The 22,083-nt window shown below is 41.8% G+C and overlaps 1 protein-coding gene and 1 long non-coding RNA gene across 3 annotated transcripts in view; one reads left to right on the top strand and one right to left on the bottom strand.

Annotated features, from left to right (window-relative positions):
- PLXND1 (plexin D1) overlaps positions 1–22,083 on the bottom strand; it is a 167,711-nt gene that overhangs the window by 79,564 nt on the left and 66,064 nt on the right. Inside the window, exons 7-12 of the mRNA XM_079964483.1 lie at positions 21,151–21,259; positions 19,265–19,367; positions 10,020–10,124; positions 6,510–6,599; positions 5,813–5,906; positions 1,865–2,028 (exon numbers count right to left, since the gene is read on the bottom strand). Of these exons, the coding sequence (XP_079820609.1) occupies positions 1,865–2,028; positions 5,813–5,906; positions 6,510–6,599; positions 10,020–10,124; positions 19,265–19,367; positions 21,151–21,259 (665 nt within the window). The remainder of the gene's footprint in view (positions 1–1,864; positions 2,029–5,812; positions 5,907–6,509; positions 6,600–10,019; positions 10,125–19,264; positions 19,368–21,150; positions 21,260–22,083) is intronic.
- LOC307209498 overlaps positions 1–22,083 on the top strand; it is a 139,120-nt gene that overhangs the window by 91,575 nt on the left and 25,462 nt on the right. The gene's annotated exons all lie outside the window — the stretch shown is intronic.

Below are 22,083 nucleotides of genomic sequence, written 5' to 3'. Positions count from 1 at the left end.
CTCTGGGAGGTTGTGGTTAGCGTCTACACAACAACATTTTGTTGCACATTCAGGAGAGATTTTTATTTGTTACCCTTTGTTCTGCAGTCAGCAACAAAGCCACTTTGATTTCGCTGGACATCTGGCCTAGCTTAATGCCCTACATTTAGAAAGGGCCTTTTAAATTGCAACAAACCTATTGGAAAAAAAATAAAGCCGCCGAAAGCTGCACAGGAACAGCAGCCTTCCTTCCTCAAAGTACAGTTAGAGAGGCTGCAGCTTGCCATTCACTGTAGCTGCTGCCAGCATAACATGACGTAAGCCAAGGGGCAGGAGGTCAAGAGTGGAGGCTCCTTCTTCCGCCAAGCTGCTTAGGGCTGATAATGTTCCCTTACTAAGCTCAGCGTCCCTTTCCAATAGACTTGTGGTTGTCCTCCTCCCCCACAAGACAACTCTGTAGACACTAAAGAAAAGCTTGTTTGTTTTTGCAAATGGAGGGATTTGGATTGAATGTACAGTATCTGCTAAGAAATAGCATCCCAACCCCGTGACATGCCGTAACCTTAATTCTTGTGGTTTGCTTTCAATTCTTGATTTTGGCAGAGAGGCAGGAGGCTAAGTTTCCTATACAGTGGAGCGAGGCGGGCTCCCTAGCATTTCCTCTATACAGCCAGGACTGAGAAACGGGAACGGTAGATGTTAACAATAAAATGGCTATTGGATTATGAATGCAGTAGGGACCCACCCATCCTCACCAACACAGTTTTAAGAGCATTTCTCTGGATTGTGATTATATATATATATATATATATATATATATATATATATATAAAATATTTTTTTTACTACTACTGTCCAATCACAAATAGCTCTTCATGAGCAAAGAGTAAAAAAGGACGGTGTCCAAGCAACTTCATATGTGCTTAGAGGAAGCAGATTTCTAGACCCATTTCAAACTGGTGTCAAGTCCAGTTTTAGCACTGAAGCAGCACTGATCGCTCGGGTTGATGACAAGCATGATTTTGATTTTCCCTGACCTCTTGGCAGCTTTTAATACCACTGACCATAGAATCCTCCTGGAGTGGCTTTGTGGCATCAAGAGATTTCTGTTTGTCCCTGCATCATCTGTGTTAGCGTTTTAAAACTGAGACTGGTGAATTTATTTCTGCTTCTGTGTTGGTTTTAGGTACTGGTATTGCTTTAAAGTGGGTATTTCTAATGTTTCAATATTGTATTTTAAAAATACATTTAAATACTTTTAAACTGCTTTGGTACACTGATTAAATACATAGTTAAAGGTTAGAGTCTGTATCTTAAAATCTCTGCATTGGTGGGGTCGCACTAGTAAAGGTAAAGGGACCCCTGACCATTAGGTCCAGTCATGACCGACTCTGGGGTTATGGCACTCATCTCGCTTTATTGGCCGAGGGAGCCGGTGTACAGCTTCCGGGTCATGTGGCCAGCATGACTAAGCCGCTTCTGGCGAACCAGAGCAGCGCATGGAAACGCCGTTTACCTTCCCACCAGAGCGGTACCTATTTATCTACTTGCACTTTGACATGCTTTCGAACTGCTAGGCTGGCAGGAGCAGAGACCGAGCAACGGCAGCTCACCCCGTCGCAGGGATTCGAACCACTGACCTTCTGATCGGCAAGTTCTAGGCTCTGTGGTTTAACCCACAGCGCCACCCGCGTCCCTGGGGTCGCACTAGACAGTCTTTAAAGTTGGCTCCAATTCTAAATACCAAGCTAGCCTAATGTATCCACCGTCAAGTCCAGAATACTGGTCCCTGTTGCACCATCCATTAACAACAACCAATTCCTGTTTACTGCGGCAAAATGACACTGAGCAGAATGCCTCTTTCTGTACTGTGCCCAAGACTTACCTTCTTAATCTCAGGAGGAGGACACATGCCTGGAATCTGGAGGGACTCAGTGTTTAGTCTACAATTAGAACTGCTCTCGCTCCAAATGCACTGATGACCCAGATCTTCTCTCCCAAGACACTGAGAACAGTCAGCACTTCCAATTGCACAATTATAAATCTCCACTAGAAAAAAGAGATAAATATCCTAAGCTGGAAGCATATTATGACTTTGCTTAACTTTGTGTGTGCAACTGCCCCCCTGCCAGAGTAATGCAACATTTCCAACAGCAGAGTCTGGACATACAACAATTTAAGAAGTTTTGGCCATAGTCCTAAAGATTTCCCAGAAGTTCTGGGCACTTGTTCCCACTGCAACATAATTTAGTACTTGAAAATCCCTTTGTCAATTTGTGCTACATTTTTCTAATTCTAGATAGCCACATGAGAGGCAGCTTTGCACAGCTCAATACATCTAGTTAGCAAAAACTTTAGTTTACAATGGCAAACAATTATCTTTACAATGCTCAGCATGATACGTGCATTTCACCAACTTCCCCCAAATGGGAATCTTTTTACTTCTCTTATTTCTGCCTGCCCTTGTTTCAGTGGCTTGTTACATTTTTATTAGGCCAGGAATGGAAAATATGTGGGCCTCCAGATGTTGTTGAGCCCCATCTCTCATCAGCCCCAGCTAATGTAGCAAACAGGATGATGGGAGTTGTAGTCCAACAGCATCTGGAGGACCACAGGTTCTTCATCCCTGTGTCAGAGAACAAAGGGATTACCTGCTCTCCTAAGGTTTAGGCCTTTTGTCCCTGAATAAATAGGAAATCCTATTTATTAATCAACAGAATGTGGTGTCGAGAAACATTTTCACCACATGCTATAGAACAAAACTAAATCACATAGAAAGCAAAAACCAAATGGGAGAAGGGAAGGAAAGATATGGATTAATAACTGTGGGTGGGGAATCATACAGACTAGTGTTTCAGGCAAACTGGAGCCCTGTTGCAATGAAAACGAACCAACTGACTTTTACAACAAAAACACTACAGTATAATTCTGAACCAAAGCTTGATTTTGCCCAATATTTTCAACCAAACAGTGGTATTTTTCAGACAGCTATCTGAATGATTGCCTTCAGACCCTTTGATCAAAGATGTATTACCTATGAACATTGATATTACATACGTGTATTACAGCTAACAGCCATTTATAGATCTAACTTCCATAGACACTTGCACTAAAGGATATTGCAGGCAACTAATCTTTTCCTGGTGCTGTTTAGCATCCATATGAAGCCATTGGCAGCAGTCATTCAGAGTTTTGGTGCCACATGCCATCAGCATGCTGATGACACCAAGTTCTATTTCTTGATAACAACTTAATCAAGTGTGGCTATGCAGTCCTGGACTGCTGCCTGAATGCAGTGATGTGCTGGATGAGAGCCAATAAATTGCATCTGAATCCTGGCAAGATGGAGGCTCTGTGGGCGAACTGATATATCAGTTGCTTGTTCTGGATTGGGCTACACTCCATTTGGAGGAGTGGATCTGTAGTCTGGAGATACTACTCGTTCCATCATTGTCACCCGAAGCCCAGGTGACCTCAGTGGCTAAGAGCGTTTTTCACCGGTTTGGCTGATAGAACATCTCTAGTCGTTCTTGGATGACTCATAGCTTGACCACAGTCATTCAAGCATTGGTAAATTCAACCTTTGCTGAAGAAACTGCAGTGGCTGCCAGTATGCTACTGGGTCAAGTTTAAGTACAGTGGTGCCTCGCAAGACGAAAAGAATCCGTTCCGCGAATCTCTTCGTCTTGCGGTTTTTTCATCTTGCGAAGCAAGCCCATTAGCGGTTTAGCAGATTAGCGCTATTAGCGGCTTAGCGGATCAGCTGATAAGCGGCTTAGCGGATCAGCTGATAAGCGGCTTAGCGGATCAGCTGTTAAGCGGCTTAGTGGATCAGCTGATAAGCGACTTAGCGGCTTAGAAAAAGGGGGTAGGGAAAAAACCCCGCAGGAACTCGCAAGACATTTTCGTCTTGCGAAGCAAGCCCATAGGAAATTCGTTTTGCGAAGCACCTCCAAAACGGAAAACCCTTTTGTCTAGCGGGTTTTCCGTCTTGCGAGGCATTCGTCTTGCGGGGCACCACTGTAATTGTTTTAAGTAATCAAACAACTTGGGAGCAGGGTATCTCAAGGACTACGTATGTTCCTTCTTGGTCAATGCAATCTTCAGCAAAGGCACTTTTAGTGGCTCTATACGCTCCTGAGCAATGTCTAACTATCGGGAGCAAGGCTTTTAGGGTTGCAGTGTCTCTTTCTCTGGAATTTCCTCCCTACTAATATTAGGCAGGCATCAACCGTGCAAAATTTTCAACCATTTTCATAACACATTTTTGTTTAGACAGACTAGTCCTGACCCAGCCATGTACCACTGATATTGAACTTATTATTTGGCTGTATTATGGCATTTAATGATTTTATATTCTCTGCTGCTTTAGCTGCTTTAGTATTTTTACAAAGAGCATTACACATTTTTATATATAAATAATGCAAAAATAATCACCATTTAAAAAATCTGTATGAAAATCTGTATTTAAATTCATGCCTAAATGTGTACTTAAATATTATCTGGAGACAAAATATTTTTATTGCTTGTTCACCCCTCACTTGAAAATAATTTCTTCTGAGAAGTCAACAATAAAATCAGGTAAGTCAATATAAATATTCAGAACACTTGAATTCAGCTATCAACTAAACAAGTAATGCAAAGCTGGTCACATTCTAGGGAAATCTCAGTTAACCCAAACTGTTTTTGATGATAAATTATTGAATTACATACTACATAACTACATATTTTGTGAGAAAACATTTAAATATGTGTTTTATACAAATGGACACGTTTCTTAATATATTTCACTTGAAAATGCACACTTTTCACATATTTTGGTATGTTTCTGGAGCTGAAAACTTTATTGGAAAATTCAGAGAAGCACAAAACCCAAAGGCTAAAAATGCCCCAATCCCTATATTAGCCTCAGGGGTGTGAATGAGGTCAGTTTGCTAAAAATGCAGACCAAACAACATTCTCCTCCCTCCCTGGTTGGAAATAAATTAAAAACTTAAGTGGTTGCTCAAGAGTGTTTGCTTTGATTACAAATATATAGGCAGGGATGACAGAATTAGCAGAAATGTGTTTACATATTTTGTTTCTTCCCAGCATTGAAAATACACATATTTCAAATGTATCCCACAGTGACACTGTGTTCCCATAAAAACTGCTGCTAAATTCCATCCCTGACCCTAAACAGTCCACACATCTTTGTTTCAATATCAATCCAGTATGATATTTACAGTACAACCCTACACATGCCTATTTGAAGCCAAGCCCCACTGAGTTCAGCAGGGCTTGTTCCCAGGTATGCATAGCATTACAGCTTTAACAGTTCAATCCTATACATGTTTGCATAGGAGAAAGTCCTACTGAAATCAATGGCACTTACACCCAAGTATGTACGTATAAAACTGCAGCCCAAAATATCATGTATTTAGTAATTGGATGGGTGCACATAGCATAACATGTGTGAGTATACTGTATACACATGAGTATTTAGCCAGAACTCACCAGAACTCAGTTCTGGCACCTCTCAGGTGGGCATCATTGCCATTAAAAGAGAACAAGGGAGGTGTTCATGTTGAGTTCCGGGTATACCCTGTATGTTGTAATCTGCAGCTTACGGTGAAGGGTGGGCAAGAAATATGATAATAAATAAAGAAACGTCGTAAAACCGAGATCTCATTTTTTGTATGTTTCCCTGATTTCAAAACATCTGCTACTAAGGTATGTAAAGAGACTCTAGAAGGTCAAAAGCACCAACTAGCTAAGAATCTGTAAGCTTTCTAAAGGATATTTTACCCTCTCTAAACGAAAAAAAAAGGTGGAAAATGTGTTTAGAACAAACCTGTCATCAGCGCTGGACTATCAATGTATCTATCGGGTTTTTCCTTCAGCTGAAGGTTTAGTGGAAAGAGGTGCCTTTTGTCTGAAGTGTGAAGCTGTACAAAGAAAGTGAGTTAAGAGTTATCGGATTTACAGAAATACCAGACCCCAGTGGCAAAATACATGTTAGCTTTATAGCTGTCAACACAAGGCATTTCTATATTGCAACAAGATGTTTCTTGGAATATGATATTCAAATTCAGCAGGAGAAATCAGGAGCCTGGGGCAAAAAAGAAAAAAAAAGAAAAGAGGTACTGCTCTGTCTTTGTTAATTAAACCTCAGTAGCAGAGTAACAAACCAATGGGAAAGCAAAATTATGTTTCCATGTGGAAACCAGGCAAGCAAGCTCAACCTTTTTTTTTTAAATGTTTCTAGCTCTCAACAATTAGCCAGAAAAGCCTATAGATAAGAGAGCAATTCGCTCCAATTTTCAATTGGAGTTTCATCGCTAGACATGTTGCACATCACTGCTGTATATTCATGCTAAAAAGAGAGTAAGAAAACTTGGAATGAACTTACGTCATGGAAATGCTAGAGTTCATGGAAGCAGAACCTAATGAACTTTGATAGGATGATATGACTTGATAAAACAGCATACACAGGGCTTGTGGCTCTGTCACTAGAACAGAGGAAACATCCCCACTAGCTGTGAACTCACCAGTACGTTGCTGCACTGAACAGCAGATGCATTCACCCATTGGGCCTCAAATATCTTGTCAGTTTGAAAATGACATTCCAAAGGCATCTCCTAGACAATTGGGAAGACAGGGAAGAATTTGCATAGCAATATCAATTTTTTAAAGTAAAAACACCGATTTTTCTGTACTCCAATAAACCCAATAAACCAAATTCTGTTCTTAGTAGTGATGGATGTCTGATCAATTTCAGAAGATCATTTTCTGGTTAATTTCACATATGTTCATTGCAATTCATAAATCTATTTCATCCCATTTCTGCATTCATCCTTTTTTTTAACAAAAAAACCTGCATGAAAATCTGTATTTAAATACATATGCAAAAATTTTTTATCACATATTAAAATATGCATTTTGTCTCAATTTAGGTACCTCTTAACATATTTTATCCTAAAATATGCATTGTTTATGCATTTGGTCATTTTTTTTGAGCCAAGAACCATATTGCAAATTCAGAGGTGTGAAATGCAAAGGGTAATGACATTCCAATCCATGTATTAATCAGGAGGGATGAACCAAGTCAATTCATTTAAAAATGTGGACCAAATGAAACTCTCCTTCAGTTCCTAGTTCTCTGTGACATAAGATTTCATTTATCCCAATAATAATTTTAGAAATAATAACTGTGACCAATAACTAGTTTTCACAATCCTAATAAGCTTGATGAAAGAAATTTGAATGAGAGCATTTGATTTAGAGACAGTACTTATCCTGAACTAACCAGGAGCCATAACTCACTGGTAAAGATATATCATTTGAATGCATAATAAGATGGCATTCTAGATACAATGCTTACTTGAAAAAGTAGAGAATACTGGTCTAGATGATATATAATGATATATATATTTATTATATATAAAAAAGGTTCTTATCAAGCTGGTAGGTTTATTCCTGTAAAAAGATGAATGATGCATAATGCATGCTCTTAGACTACCAAATATAATACTAAGAGGTAACAGTAAAGGGGCCCCTGACCGTTAAGTCCAGTCACCGATGACTCTGGGGTTGCGGCGCTCATCTCGCTTTACAGGCTGAGGGAGCCGGCGTTTGTCCGCTTCCGCACAGTTTTTCTGGGTCAGTGGCCAGCATAACTAAGCCGCTTCTAGCACAACCAGAGAAGTGCACGGAAACGCCGTTTACCTTCCCACCGGAGCGGTACCTATTTATCTACTTGCACTTTTTGGTGTGCTTTCAAACTGCTAGGTTGGCAGGAGCTGGGACCAAGCAATGGGAGTTCACCCCGTTGCGGGGATTCGAACTGCCGACCTTCTGATTGGCAAGCCCAAGAGGCTAAGTGGTTTAGACCACAGCGCCACCCACGTCCCCTAAAGGCTCACCTTTCAATGCAGTCAGATAGCCACAACTTCAGTTTCCTTCCCACAGTTGTACAGAATCAAGCAAATATGTATCACTCCTATTTTCCTACACTCTGATAAATCAGTGAATCAAATTCTGGTTTTGGCTGTCTTGGAAATAGGCTTGTAGTTCAATCTCATTTCAGAGGAGATTTTGAACCCCTGGATCTGAGGCATGATTTTGGGAAGTAGAGGCCTAAACTGGTTCAACTAGTTATTGTAGTATTGTGGTCGTATGAATGGTGGTATTGCAATTATTATATAATACTATAGGGTGGGAAAATTCATGAGTAATCATTAAAAATCTCAAAATACAAGTGTGATTTCAGTCAATGGTGTTTACTTGTGTTTGTACATATATAGTGCAAACATGAAGCATACATTTTCCAAAGAAATGCAGTGTTGCTAATCTTTCCCTTGTATTTGCAGACAGACTGAGAGGAAACCAGACTGTAAGATAGTTGTCTGGATTTGCCATCTCGGAGCTGAGTTTCTTTAGTACCTTTCCTGTTTATTTCACCTCTTATCAAGTTACACACAGTATTTCTCCCCTGTAGCCACCTTGCAGCACCCCAGAGGAAGGCAACTTCCCCCCACCTTCTCTTTTGCTGTAAACATAAGGGCATATCCTTATTTACCAGTGCCAGACCTTAGGGAAGAAACTGTAATAAAGCTACAACATAAAGAGTTTTCTTTGCTAGTGTTGCAAGCCAACTGTGCCTTTGTCTACGGCTTGTTAAGCTCCTCTGTTGGGTACTGCAACTACTTCAAAAACTGTCAATAAAGGCCCTTTAAGAAGCTTTTAAAACACTTATTTGCTCTGAACAAAAAAGGACAGGCTACATGCATGCACAGCTATAAGCAGGGGGAGTGCTTTTCACACAAACCCACATTTAATTTAGGCCTGTAATCACATGTGATCATTTAAAAATCATGCACCACTATGAGACACTGAAATGCTCTACAATGCTAGCTTTTATGGGGGGGGGGAGATTTCTTGTCTTCATTCATTCATGTGGCATTTGCTGATTAAGCACCTAAAACATTGTGCTCCATCTACCCCAAAAACTCGAGAGGAAGAAGAAAGGTAGGATATTTGGTACATCCACACTATAGCTTAGTTATCCCTAATATATTAAACTACTAGGGGATCAAGATGGAAAGGTGGGAATGGATGACTAAATTAATACCATGTGTACATAAGCACCCTAATTTACCCAGACCTGGCCAATGAAAAAGAGGATACTGGGCAGGATGAAACACTATATTCTAATGCAATACATGAGCTCTCATATTCTTTTTAAGGGTTCATATAATAGCAGCTTTCATATACTTCAGGGGGAATGCACAAAAGCGTAAGATACAAATGAAGTATTCTTCTGTGCCATTGATTCCTAGACTCCTATAGAAACTAGTCTATGAATGTACCTCAAACACATAATGCTGTAATGCTAAAATTATTTGCCTGACCCAATTCATGTGTCAGGAAAGTACAAAGAGCATGTATTTCCGTAAGTGCAAAAAAAAACCCAGATTGCCAAACTCAGGGTGTGATTTGCAGAGCAGAGAGGAATTATGTCCATGTTTCTGGTCTTGATTCGTTTCCAGTCATAGATTTTGCCATTTGTTTTTAACAAGCTGCTTTTTCTCTTTTTCAAGCACGGCTTGGAGTACATTCCCCTGTGAGAGTTGCACACCTGCAAAGTACACTGAGTGAAATATGGAAAAAATATCTTCAAGTCTATGAAGTTGATTTGCCCCCAAACAATCTGTTCAAGTGAAAGTTTTACAATATTATAAATCCACCTATTGTATAAATACCATGAAGGTTCTTGCATTACATGTAACAGACCCCAAGAGAACGTCTGCATACACAGTACATTTTCTTCTTTCTTTTTAAGCCCACCCAGTCGCTTGCCAAAGTGACTGCTTTCTGTTAGAGGTCTTTCCTCTGATGCCTATTTCTGCCATTATGGCAATGGGAAAAGGCAAGTTGTGCATTAACTTCATTTCATTTATGATAAGAGATTGCTACCCCATTAGTAATCTCAGTTTTCTGACTCGCAGTGTAAATGTAGACTCTACCTGCTTTTCTGCAATGCCTCTCTGTTTTATTACCTTTATGAAAGCAGTATTCATCAAGGTGATGACAATGTCCTGGGAAGTCCCTGTTGGTGCTGGTGCAACAGAGGAAGGTACAATCTGTGGACAATCAGTGCTGTTCTGTAGTTCAAGAAGCAAGCAAAAGAAAGGAAGGTTAATATGGGAAACTTGGGGCCTTCTTAACACTTGAGGCAACAGAATTTAGAAAAAATGGCATGGCTGATACATCCTTGGCATTCACTAATTTTTAGTCCCAAGTTATAACAGGCAAAGGTAAGGTAAAGGTAAAGGACCTGTGGAAGGTTAAGTACAGCCAAAGTAGACTATGGGGTGTGGTGCTCATCTTGCTTCCGGCTGAGGGAGCTGGCATTTGGCCACAGATAGCTTTCTGGGTCATGTGGCCAGCATGACTAAACCACTTCTGGTGCAATGGGACACCGTGACGAGAGCCAGAGTGAATAGAAACACCATTTACCTTCCCACCAAAGCAGTACCTATTTATCTGCTCACATTGGTATGCTTTTGAACTGTTAGGTTGGCAGAAGCTGGGACAGAGCAACAGGAGCTCACCCTATTGCATGGATTCGAACCGTCAACCTTCCGATCGGCAATCCCAAGAGGCTCAGTGGTTTAGACCACAGTGCCACCCACATCCCTTCCCAAACTTATAACACCCTTTTGAAGGCAGTTCTTTGCCTCACAGCCTTAAAATCCAATCCTGCAAAGTCCCATCATGGCCAATGGGACTTAATCACTAGTAAACATGCTTAGAACTATAGGCTTAGTAATTTAATTCTATGCATTTCATCTCTGCATTATCAGTAAAAGCCCTCTACTTTACATAGAAGATAGCCGTCAATCCTGAACTCAGTGGCAGGTGCCAACTGCATGTGGTGTGAGCTGGCACCTTTGCTTGCACAGACCAAGAATATATTAGTGCGAAAACAGAAGAAACTTCACCAACAACCTCCTCCCTGGAGTGTGACCGTGTGAGGCTTGCACCATTCCTTCCTATTCATCTTCTGTTCTACGGATAAACACTGTGCTTTCAGACTTCAGGCAACTGTGTTATCAATCTGGGATTTTTCACAGCAAAATTAATTTCCTCACAAATTAAAAGGAAAACCATATGCTCTCATCAGCTGCCATGTCTGAGGTAGCTACTATACCCGTTATTTCACTAGAAGAAATGAAACCAAATAATATGATACAGTGTATTTACAGAAATTCCAGCAACAGTCCTTGCAAAAAACCGAGCATTTTGCTGTGCTTTTTGTTTTTTGTTTTACGTATGCACTTGATGCTAAATTTAAGCACTGCATGCATGTGGCTATGTACAGGCAATAACTCTTATCAGTTTTAGAGGTGGAATTGAAGGGCTGTCATTGCCTATCTCTCACACACATCATCATCATTATTAAGGCATGATTTCTGCACAAATCCATTTTGCAGTTTTGTAGCTCTTCTATAACTGCCCTGAAAAAGCAGAAATAAACAATTCACGTCACAATTTAAAATGTTGGGGGGGACGGACATGGAAGCAGTTTCCCTTAGGAGTAAACTGACTAGCTTAAAAGCTGCTCCTAAGTTGGCCTCGTCTTGTTCATATTCACAACTGTACTGATATGTACAGGACTAGGGGAAGTTGCTTTTTTATGAAAATGGATTAAGTTATTAAGGTTCCTCTGCTGGATCAGGTCTAGTGTAGTGTCATGGGAGTCATATAGAGAAAGGCATTCCCATTGCTCCAAATGAAATAACCATCTGTATAAAGACTGTGTGTATGTTGAGTGTTTACATTGAAGACAGGCTATCGTGGAGCACAAGAGAAAGAGGACAACCATTGGTGTGGTGACATGTGTGTTGTTTGATTAAGCAAGGGCTGAATATGAAGAAAATACAGTGGTACTTCAGTTTTCGAATGTCTCGGAATCTGAACGCTGAAAACCCGGAAGTAATTGCTTCTGTTTTCGAATGAGCCTCAGAGGTCAAACAGCTACCACTGTGGTTTTTTCTTTTTTCTCCATTGACTTTGCTGACTGCCCTTTGTGCCTTGGTTGTTGAACGTTTCGGAAGTCAAACGGTATTCCGGAACGGATTACATTCAACAACCGAGGTACCACTGTATGTTATCTATTATTCCACAGCACCCAGCTCTATTGGACGACTTTTATCACAGTTCGAACAAAGGCTCAAACATGCATGAAGCCATACGTACAAAGTTGGAAAATATAAAAAACCCCTCTCTCCATCTTCTCAAAAGTGCATCACATAAAACCGATGGATGGACAAAGGATCTGATTACAATGAGCCCAACTTTCACGATTTGGTTCATCTAAAAGGTTTACACACACACCCACACACCCTGAAAAGTCAGGCTAAATTCTTATCTCACTAGTCTACCAAATATGCATAAATAGATTACATGAACTAACTGAGAAAACATCATGTCCCACAGTGCACAAAGGTTGATTCTCTTGTCATTGACTGACTTCTAATTTACACCTGAGTGAGACAACTTAAGACCTGGGCCTTGTAACACTTAAAAAGATAAACAGTAGAACACTTCTCTATCTCATATGCTGCGAGCACTGGGAACTCCTTGCACTTAAGACTGGCTCTCCCCTGGTTCCTGCTAAGCCCATCTTCAAGGCTTCTCAATTATCTTAAAGTGCTTGTTTGATGGGGAAAAGCATGTTTCATGGTTTATCGGGACACTGATCTTAACCATGCACCTTCCCTGGGCTGCCTCAGCACGAAGATTAAATAAGAGCGATATGCAAGCAGAGAAGTAAATCAACAAAGAGGGAGTGGATTGATTCTGGTCCCTGAGTCTCCTTAATGTGAGCAAGAAAAAGAAAAAAAAGAGGGCAAGCAAACTCAGCAGGGAAATGAACATAGCTTTGTGTGTCCCTGCACAGCAAAGAAGCTAGCTCAGATTGCTAGAAAAACAAACAATAGCGAACAGATTAACTCACTACCTCGCAGTGCCTTCTCCTGCCTTGTGCAAGCGACTACTTTCATTTGCCTCGGGGAGAAGAGCCTGTATCCATGTTTGTCCCCAGTCTGTCCACTTTGCTAATTGTAATTTCCGCCAGCCCTGCTCCACCACCCTCTTGTTGGACAGACCCTGAAAGGTTACCAAAACAAGACCCCCTCCCCCATTTCAGCAGAGGGCAAAAGTTTCGGCGAAACAGATCCCTCCCTTTCAGCTCTTGACTTGCCTGCACGCAGCGATCACTGCAAATGCTTATTAAGGGTTAAACTACTAAATCCTGGTTATCAACTAGTGCTCCTGTCTTTAGTTTCCAATCCAAGGAAACCAAATGAATACTGCAGCCCACGCATCCTGATGTTTAATCACCCCAGCAAACACATTCTAGATGGATGAACCTGGTACATTCAGTTGCACAGCAGGGACAGCTCGCCTGAGTGTACCTGAGACAGAAAGGGCCTTTTCATATTTGGTGTTTAATCCCTTAGTCTGTTATTACTAAGCATAGAAACAGCGCTTTTCATCTTTTGCTATGAAGCAGCTCTCTAAAATGGCACTAATTCTTTCAGCTGGATAAGGGGGAAATGTTTTTTCTCCATTTTGCACTGGGCACACTGAAACAGGGGGGAAAACCAGTGGTGCATTCAAACAAGTTAGCATCTCAGAGACAGGGAAGAAACTCCGTTTGCCAAATACAGTACATGCTTCGTATTTTCAGCATAGCTCTTTGGGCCTATAGTTTAGCAAAAAGTATTGCATAATTTAAACAATGCACAATATCTAACTGTATCTGTGCATTCATATCTGTTATTCAAACAAATCAGAGGAGTTCCCACATTGTATTTTACCAAAACAGAAGTTGATAAGTGTCAGTTTATAATGTGAGAACAGTTAGGCAGGGTGTCTACTTCAGGGCTGCTGAGACATGAATTTGGTGAAAGCAGCCTGGGATTTCGGTGTCTTAGCAGTGAAGCAGTCGCATGGTTTCTTATATCTATTACTAGGCCTCATGTCTTAATATCAGAGAGGCACCAAAAATAACACGGAAGATGGCACACAGGTGTCTGTGAATACAAATACGTGTTTTTATTTGAATGCAGAATGGTTTTTTTATGTTTGTGGGACTGAGGCAATTATGCTTTCAGATGGTAAGGGTTTGCTGGCACACTTGTCTATTAAAATTCAGTTCATGCCCTTGAAACTTCATTTGAAATCTTGCTTTATTTCCTCCATCCCCACCCACACCCACCCCTCAGGATGTAACATCTGCTAACTAAAACCATTCTGTGAATTTCAGATTAATGCAAATCTTTGGGGCTCTCACCCACTTCTCTTAGTCCATCTCATGGCAGCAAAAATTTCTACCTATTCCAGAAGGAGATTTAAAAGGTATATAAAAAGTAAGCGCAGGGGTTTCTAGATTAGCCTTGCCAAGCCTTTTTGAAGATGATCCCTTCTGGGTGCCCTAGATTCATCTGCTTAGTTTAATCCTCAATAGTTTAGGAGGCTCATTTTGCTGACAGTGCAAGGATCTTAGGGTCCTGAAAAGGTGAAGCGGTGGTCAAAGAGCCACTGAAAATACCGCACTTTCCCAAAAGGACTTGGCGTGGAATTCTAAGGCAGGCCTAACATATGCCTTGTGAGGGATGCTTTCATGGAAAAGACAGTTTGTGGAACTGAAAAGCTGAGTTTTCTTCCTCTGTGTATTCAGATTCCCAAGGAACCACACAGATAGCAATGCAAGTGTATAGGCAGTTATTCCCTCCATGCTATATTTTCTTCTGTTCCAAAGAAAAGCAGACAAATTCACACAGTCCTTTCTAACCTATTGGAATTTCTTTTTCATATAATGGAAGTTTGTGGTAGTCAGTATGAAGCAGAGGGCTTGGCTACAAATGTTGTTCCACAGAGAAGACTTGGCAGCTGGACATTAACAAAAGGAACCAGAATCCAGTGGGTACTAGAGTCAGCAGTGGCGACGGAGGTGCTGAGACCAATCTAGCAGCCTCTGAGGAAGCCCAAATTTGAAACCTCAGAAGAGGTGGATTGTAAGGACAGCTTCTAAATTGTTCAGAGTTATGATCAAACTAGTAACAGTTGGTTGTCACCTTAGACCAGGCATAGGCAAACTTGGCCCTCCAGATGTTTTGGGACTACAACTCCCATGATCCCTAGCTAGCAGGACCAGTGGTCAGGGATGATGGGAATTGTAGTCTCAAAACCTCTGGAGTTTGCCTGTGCCTGCCTTAGATACTACCTATAGACCAAACTACTCATGTGCCTACTTTTACTATTCATTCTGCTTCAGAAAAGGCCTACAGGCATAATTTTGCAAATGTGTAGATTTTAACAACCATCAGTTCAATGTTATGTTGCTGTGGTGAAAATGACATTTACTGAGGAAAATATAACTGAACAAGCAAAAAAAACCAAGGCCATTTTTTTTAACAAAGCCATGCATGAAAATCCCTGTATCTAATAAATTTACACCACACTGATAAGATCTGATTTGTCTAATGTATTCTTTCTGAATATTTTGCACTTATATATAATTAAGGCAGAGTAAAAACTGGAAAGTGAAAATAGCAAGTATGACAAGAAGGCCAAGGCCCTTTCTGAATAAAACAATCAAGGAGAGACTCAACACGCTAGAAAATTTTCGAAGCTACAAAGAAGTAGAATGGAATTTAAAATGTAAATGATCAGTAAACTGACTGTTAAAAGGCCAATTTGTTTAAATTAACCTCAGGAACATTATGCCAAATTTCACTATAATGACAAGATGGATTTGGATAACAGTGATTTCCTGTTCAAACTGGTGATTTTACTAATGTTAGCCTCTTTTATTAATATCCCACAATAGACTAGTAAAAGGTTAAAAAAAAACCCTGCAAGGTATTACTAGATTTATTTTATTGCTAAAATCCAGGCAATGTGACTCATGTGGAAATAATGATACTGTTCCAGTTTTAAATGGTAATAAAGATCCAATGGATAAAGCCTGATTGGACAGCCAGGAAATGTGAATACTTTTGTTAAACACATATAACTATCTGTGTTGTTGTTGTTGTTGTTGTTATCATCATCATCATCATCATCAAAAGCTGTCCATACTTCCAAATATCCTGCACCTGGATAAACTTCTTAAACAGAAATGCTCTACTCTCCATGCATCCAAGTAGGAAAGAGGTGGGCTTTTTTATCAATGAACACTACAGCACAAGTTTTAACAAAACGAATTGCAGTGCTCATTTCACACACATGGAATATGAGACACAGAGGTTTGAGGAACCTTACATTTGGTCAAAGAACAATGTCAGTGATAGATGGGGAAAGCATGAACACAAACCCATCATGATTAGGAATGACTTTTGAAAGTCATCTGGCCTTCCACTGGATCAGGCTCACAGAACTACTACCTGGGACACTCAACAGCTAAATAAATAGGCCGCAGAAGATTTATGGAATCCAAGCCACTCTCCATTTATTTTACCACACACACATGTAGAAATGTCAAGTACTAGAGGTTTGAATACCAAATAGTGAGCAGGTTCTGCAACCTATTATCATTTGGGGGATAACTGGAAATCAGTGTCAAAAGACCTTGTCCAGGCTTCCTCAAACTCAGGCCTCCAAATGTTTTTGGCCTACAACTCCCATGATCCCTAGCTAGCAGGACCAGTGGTCAGGGGTGATAATAATAATAATAATAATAATAAATTATTATTTGTACCCCGCCCATCTGGCTGGGTTTCCCCAGCCACTCTGGGCGGCTTCCATAGAAACCAAAAATACACTAAAATATCACAGATTAAAAACTTCCCTGAACAGGGCTGCCTTAAGATGTCTTCTGAATGTCAGGTAGTTATTTATCGCTTTGACGTCTGATGGGAGGGCGTTCCACAGGGCGGGCGCCACTACCGAGAAGGCCCTCTGCCTGGTTCCCTGTAGCTTTGCTTCTCACAATGAGGGAACCACCAGAAGGCCCTCGGCGCTGCACCTCAGCGTCCGGGCAGAACGATGGGGGTGGAGACGCCCCTTCAGGTATACTGGGCCGAGGCCATTTAGGGCTTTAAAGGTCAACACCAGCACTTTGAATTGTGCTCGGAAACGTACTGGGAGCCAATGTAGGTCTTTCAAGACCGGTGTTATGTGGTCTCGGCGGCCGCCCCCAGTCACCAGTCTAGCTGCCGCATTCTGGATTAGTTGTAGTTTCTGAGTCACCTTCAAAGGTAGCCCCACGTAGAGCGCATTGCAGTAGTCCAAGCGGGAGATAACTAGAGCATGCACCACTCTGGCGAGACAGTCCGCGGGCAGGTAGGGTCTCAGCCTGCGTACCAGGTGGAGTTGGTAGACAGCTGCCCTGGATACAGAATTGACCTGTGCCTCCATGGACAGCTGTGAGTCCAAAATGACTCCCAGGCTGCGCACCTGGTCCTTCAGGGGCACAGTTACCCTATTCAGGACCAGGGAGTCCTCCACACCAGCCCGCCCCCTGTCCCCCAAAAACAGTACTTCTGTCTTGTCAGGATTCAACTTCAATCCATTAGCCGCCATCCATCCTCCAACCACCTCCAGGCACTCACACAGGACCTTCACCGCCTTCACTGGTTCTGATTTGAAAGAGAGGTAGAGCTGGGTATCATCTGCATATTGATGGACACCCAGTCCAAACCCCCTGATGATCTCTCCCAGCGGCTTCATATAGATGTTAAAAAGCATGGGGGAGAGGACAGAACCCTGAGGCACCCCACAAGTGAGGGCCCAGGGGTCTGAACACTCACCCCCCACCACCACTTTCTGAACACGGCCCAGGAGGAAGGAGCGAAACCACTGTATAACAATGCCCCCAGCTCCCAGCCCCTCTAGATGGTCCAGAAGGATGTTATGGTTGATTGTATCAAAGGCCGCTGAGAGATCCAGCAGAGCCAGGAAACAACTCTCACCTTTGTCCCTAGCTCGCCGGAGATCATCAACCAGCGCGACCAAGGCAGTTTCAGTCCCATGATGAGGCCTGAATCCCGATTGGAAGGGATCCAAATGGTCCGCATCCTCCAGGCGTGCCTGGAGTTGTTCAGCAACCACGTGCTCAATCACCTTGCCCAAGAATGGAAGATTTGAGACTGGGCGATAGTTGGCCATACTGGCCAGGTCTAAAGATGGTTTTTTAAGAAGTGGTTTAATGACCGCCTCTTTCAGCGGATCTGGGAATGTTCCCTCGCAGAGGGAAGCATTCACCACCCCCCATAGCCCATCACCCAGCCCTTCCCGGCTTGCTTTTACTAGCCAGGATGGGCAAGGATCCAGGAGACAGGTGGTTGGTTTCACACGTCCAAGCAGCCTGTCCACATCCTCGGGGGTAACGGATTGAAATTGATTCCATGCAACTTGACCAGACAGAGCTCTAGCACTCTCCCGCCCCAGCCCTGCTCCCACGGTGGTGTCTAGCTCCTTCCGAATATGAGTGATTTTATCTGCAAAAAACTTTGCAAAATCGTTGCAGGAGATCTTGGGGTCTTTACAAGGCCCCGGTGGTAAAGGTGGTTCCGTTAAATTGCGAACCACCTCAAAGAGTCTCCTGCTACTATTTTCAGATGCAATAGAGGCGGTGAAGAAAGTCTTCTTTGCCGTCGCTATCGCCACTTGGTAGGCTCGACATTGAGCTCTAACCTGTGTCCGGTCAGATTCAGAGTGAGTTTTCTGCCACCGACGCTCTAGCCGTCTCAGCGATTGTTTCATCGCCCTCAGCTCCGAAGAAAACCGCGGGGCTGTCCGGGCTCCATGCAATCGGAGAGGGCGCTTCGGAGCCAGACAGTCGATAGCCCTGGTTAACTCCGCATTCCAGCGGGCCACCAGGGAATCAGCTGAAAGGCCATCCACATGGGATAAAGCATCCCCTACCACTCTCTGGAAACCATTTGGATCCATTAAGTGGCGGGGGCGGACCATCCGAATTGGTCCCACCTCCCTGCAGAGGGGAAGGGTCGCGGAGAAGTCCAGTTGCACCAGGAAGTGATGGGAATTGTAGTCTCAAAACACCTGGAGGGCCGAGTTTGAGGAAGCCTGACCTTGTCCTTCAAAACGACACCACCATCACAATACACAATGTTGATGCACAACTTCTATACACACCATACTCAACTATTGCCATTTCTTTAAGGTTTGTAAAAACAAGGTCCTCAAAATTCTACCAAACAAGGAGAAAAAGAACCCTAGTGTCATTAAAACAAAGAAGTATGATGAACTATCAGTGTTATGTGCTTACATTCATCTGTATTGAGTCCTCACATTCAGTTGAATTGGAGACACAGGCGTATTTTCTAGTGCACCAGTAACACTTCCATTTAGCCGAGAGGCAGGTGATACATCTGAAATGCATAAAAAGTATGAACACTTACTAATCCACACCAGGGCGGTTTATAGACTCCTGTCCGGAGCTAAATTTCTGTTGCAAATCTGCAGACTCTTCATTATGGCCTTGTGGCAAGTCCTTCCACTGAAGGTTTTTAAAAGTCTAACACTCCATTTTTTTTTCCTGGTGAGAAGGCCCAGAAACCGCCCTTCTGCCATTCCACTTAATCCACGGACCAGAGAGCTAATATAACATCTGGTTTTGAGCTACTTCCCTTATTGTTTTTCAGAAATAGCTTTCTTCAATAAATACAACTTCCACCATTGCATAGAGGCAACTTTGCCATTAAAAAGCAGCAACCCAAACTTGCTCTTAGTAAAGACTCAACACCACCATCGTTGCTCCCTCTCAGGACTATTTTACTGTTAGATAAAGAAATCTTTAGTCCAGTATTAACATTGCAACAATGCTGTCTGACCTGCCAACATGAGTTGTAAAATTTTATCCTGTGCTGTGTAGTTCATGCATGATATTAGCTAGTGATAGTGACTTTTAAGCTTTGGGGGATATTTTGCAGAGTGGTAGGTAAGAATCTAAACCTTTAGTTTCGAAAAGATCAGTTTGATTGGCTGCAAAGTATACACTAACATCCAATTATAATGTAGGTCTTAATCAGCATTTCTCAAATCGAGCCAACAAGACCATATGTGAGCATGAATAACATTCTTGCATCAACAAAACATTTCTTAGCATGGGTATGCTGAAAGCATGTTACTGACATGCTTTCAATGCTGACCCAAGCAATCAGATTATTCTAGAAGGAGAGTGAATCTGTTTCTCTAAGTCATTAACTCTATACTGCCTTCAAAACCCATATCCTTTTAACTTTGCACATCCACAACTGCCTCTTCATATCCGTTAATTACTCTTTCCTTTGAGGCTTCCTGCAGAATATATCCCCCTTCCTATTAACAAAACAAAAGGGATGGTTATACATGGGGAACCAACTGTGTCCAACTCCAGGGCTGATAATCCATTCAACAGAACAGTTGATCGGCTCTTGAAATTGTACTGAAGTAATGCCATTTCACATACTGCTGTAACTATCCCTAAAAGTTGTCTCCAAAGGTTGATTGGTTAAAGAGCATGATCTGCAAGCACATGGAAGAGAACTTCCTAGGGATAGTGGAAGAAAAACCAGGCCTGACAAGCTAACACCTAGTTATTTCCACAGCTCCATGAGCTGCATAACCTTCATGCTCCCTATGTTTACTGAATCCTGGGAAATTGTATTTTGTTTTACAATAGATTGATCAGTCTATTAATACGTAGAATTTATCTCCTGAAAATCAAGCAGACTTATGAGGGTTAACACTAAAGCTTTCAGATAAAATGAAATAAAATATTAAGCACGTTTAAGAAACTTGAAAGGAAAAAATGCCAAAAGCCGTCAAAATTGTCCAGATGGTCTGAAATGCTCTAAGACCCTTTCTCTGTGAATCTTGGCAAGCTGCACAGACTTCCCTGCCAAATCCTGCCCAGGGTCTAAAATATCTGGTTGACAACTAAGTGGTTCCTGCTTAGTTAACCCTCTACAATAATTGCTCCTGGGTGATGAATGTACTTTTTTTTTTAGGACTACCTAATACACAATCTCTCCCCTACCGAAAACAAAACAAAACACGAAAAGGGTTTCCCAATGTCAGATTCTGATGCAAGTCATAGCCAAGCAACCTACTGTTTGTCAGCAAGCTGCCATCTCCCCTCCACTGTAATTTACAGACCATGAGATCACTTACGCTGTCTTTGGATAAATGTTTCCAGTTCTCTTGCAATCATAGATGGTGAAATTGGCCCACACAATATTTTTGCCGTTGACCTGTACAGCAGTTTGAACAATCACATGATCTGGGGGGAAAACAAGCCAAAATACCAGATCACAAGAGAGTTGCTTTTATATTTTTCTAAGCTTTCAAGACAAGATAAATGCTTGGGCGGGTTGTCTCAAAACTGTTTCTTTTCCCAGGGGACGCAAGTCCTCAGTTTGCCCTCCCCCCAAACTCAAAAGTTTCTCTTCACTTAAAATTACAGCTTTCAACTCTATTTCTCCAGACTAGGTAGTCACACAACAAGGGGGTGGTGTGTAACACTGATGTTAGCAGTGGAATTTGTGTTTCCTGGAGGAAACTGGGGTGGCATGTAACATATAGAACAAAGAAAGCTGCAGGGTTCTCCTTTTGGCATGTAACCCCCTTTTATTGCACATTCATGATGATTTGTGCTCATGATGCTATCAGGTAGGTCATATGTGATCTCACTTTCAATACTATTTATGCCTGCAAAGGTTCTGAGAAAGTCATACTGCTTCCTTTCTAGTCAATGCATTTTCAGTCACCTGCTGATAAAATCCCATAACCTCTCATACCCCAAATATTCTTCGGTGGGTTTTTTGTCCTGTGCTTGTTGCACTATAGTTCCTCCAGACCATAATTGGGGAAGCACTGCAGAACAACTAATAAAGCAGGATAAATCCACCACTACTATTATTGTGTCAAGACCATCTTACAGAATAGACTTGCAATAAAACACCAGTCTGGAGGGGCCCCATGGGCAACTTTTTCTGGATGAAGGAAAATTTGGTACCAAACATTAATACACCTGTGAGAAAATAATGCATTAGTAAGAAAACATTTCATAAGTTCTGAAGCATTTTATCTTCCACACATGTCTAC

Source organism: Podarcis cretensis (genome assembly GCF_951804945.1).
Source record: "Podarcis cretensis genome assembly, chromosome: 2".
NCBI classification, from domain to species: Eukaryota; Metazoa; Chordata; class Lepidosauria; order Squamata; family Lacertidae; genus Podarcis; species Podarcis cretensis.
This window is presented reverse-complemented; position numbering and strand designations above follow the sequence as displayed.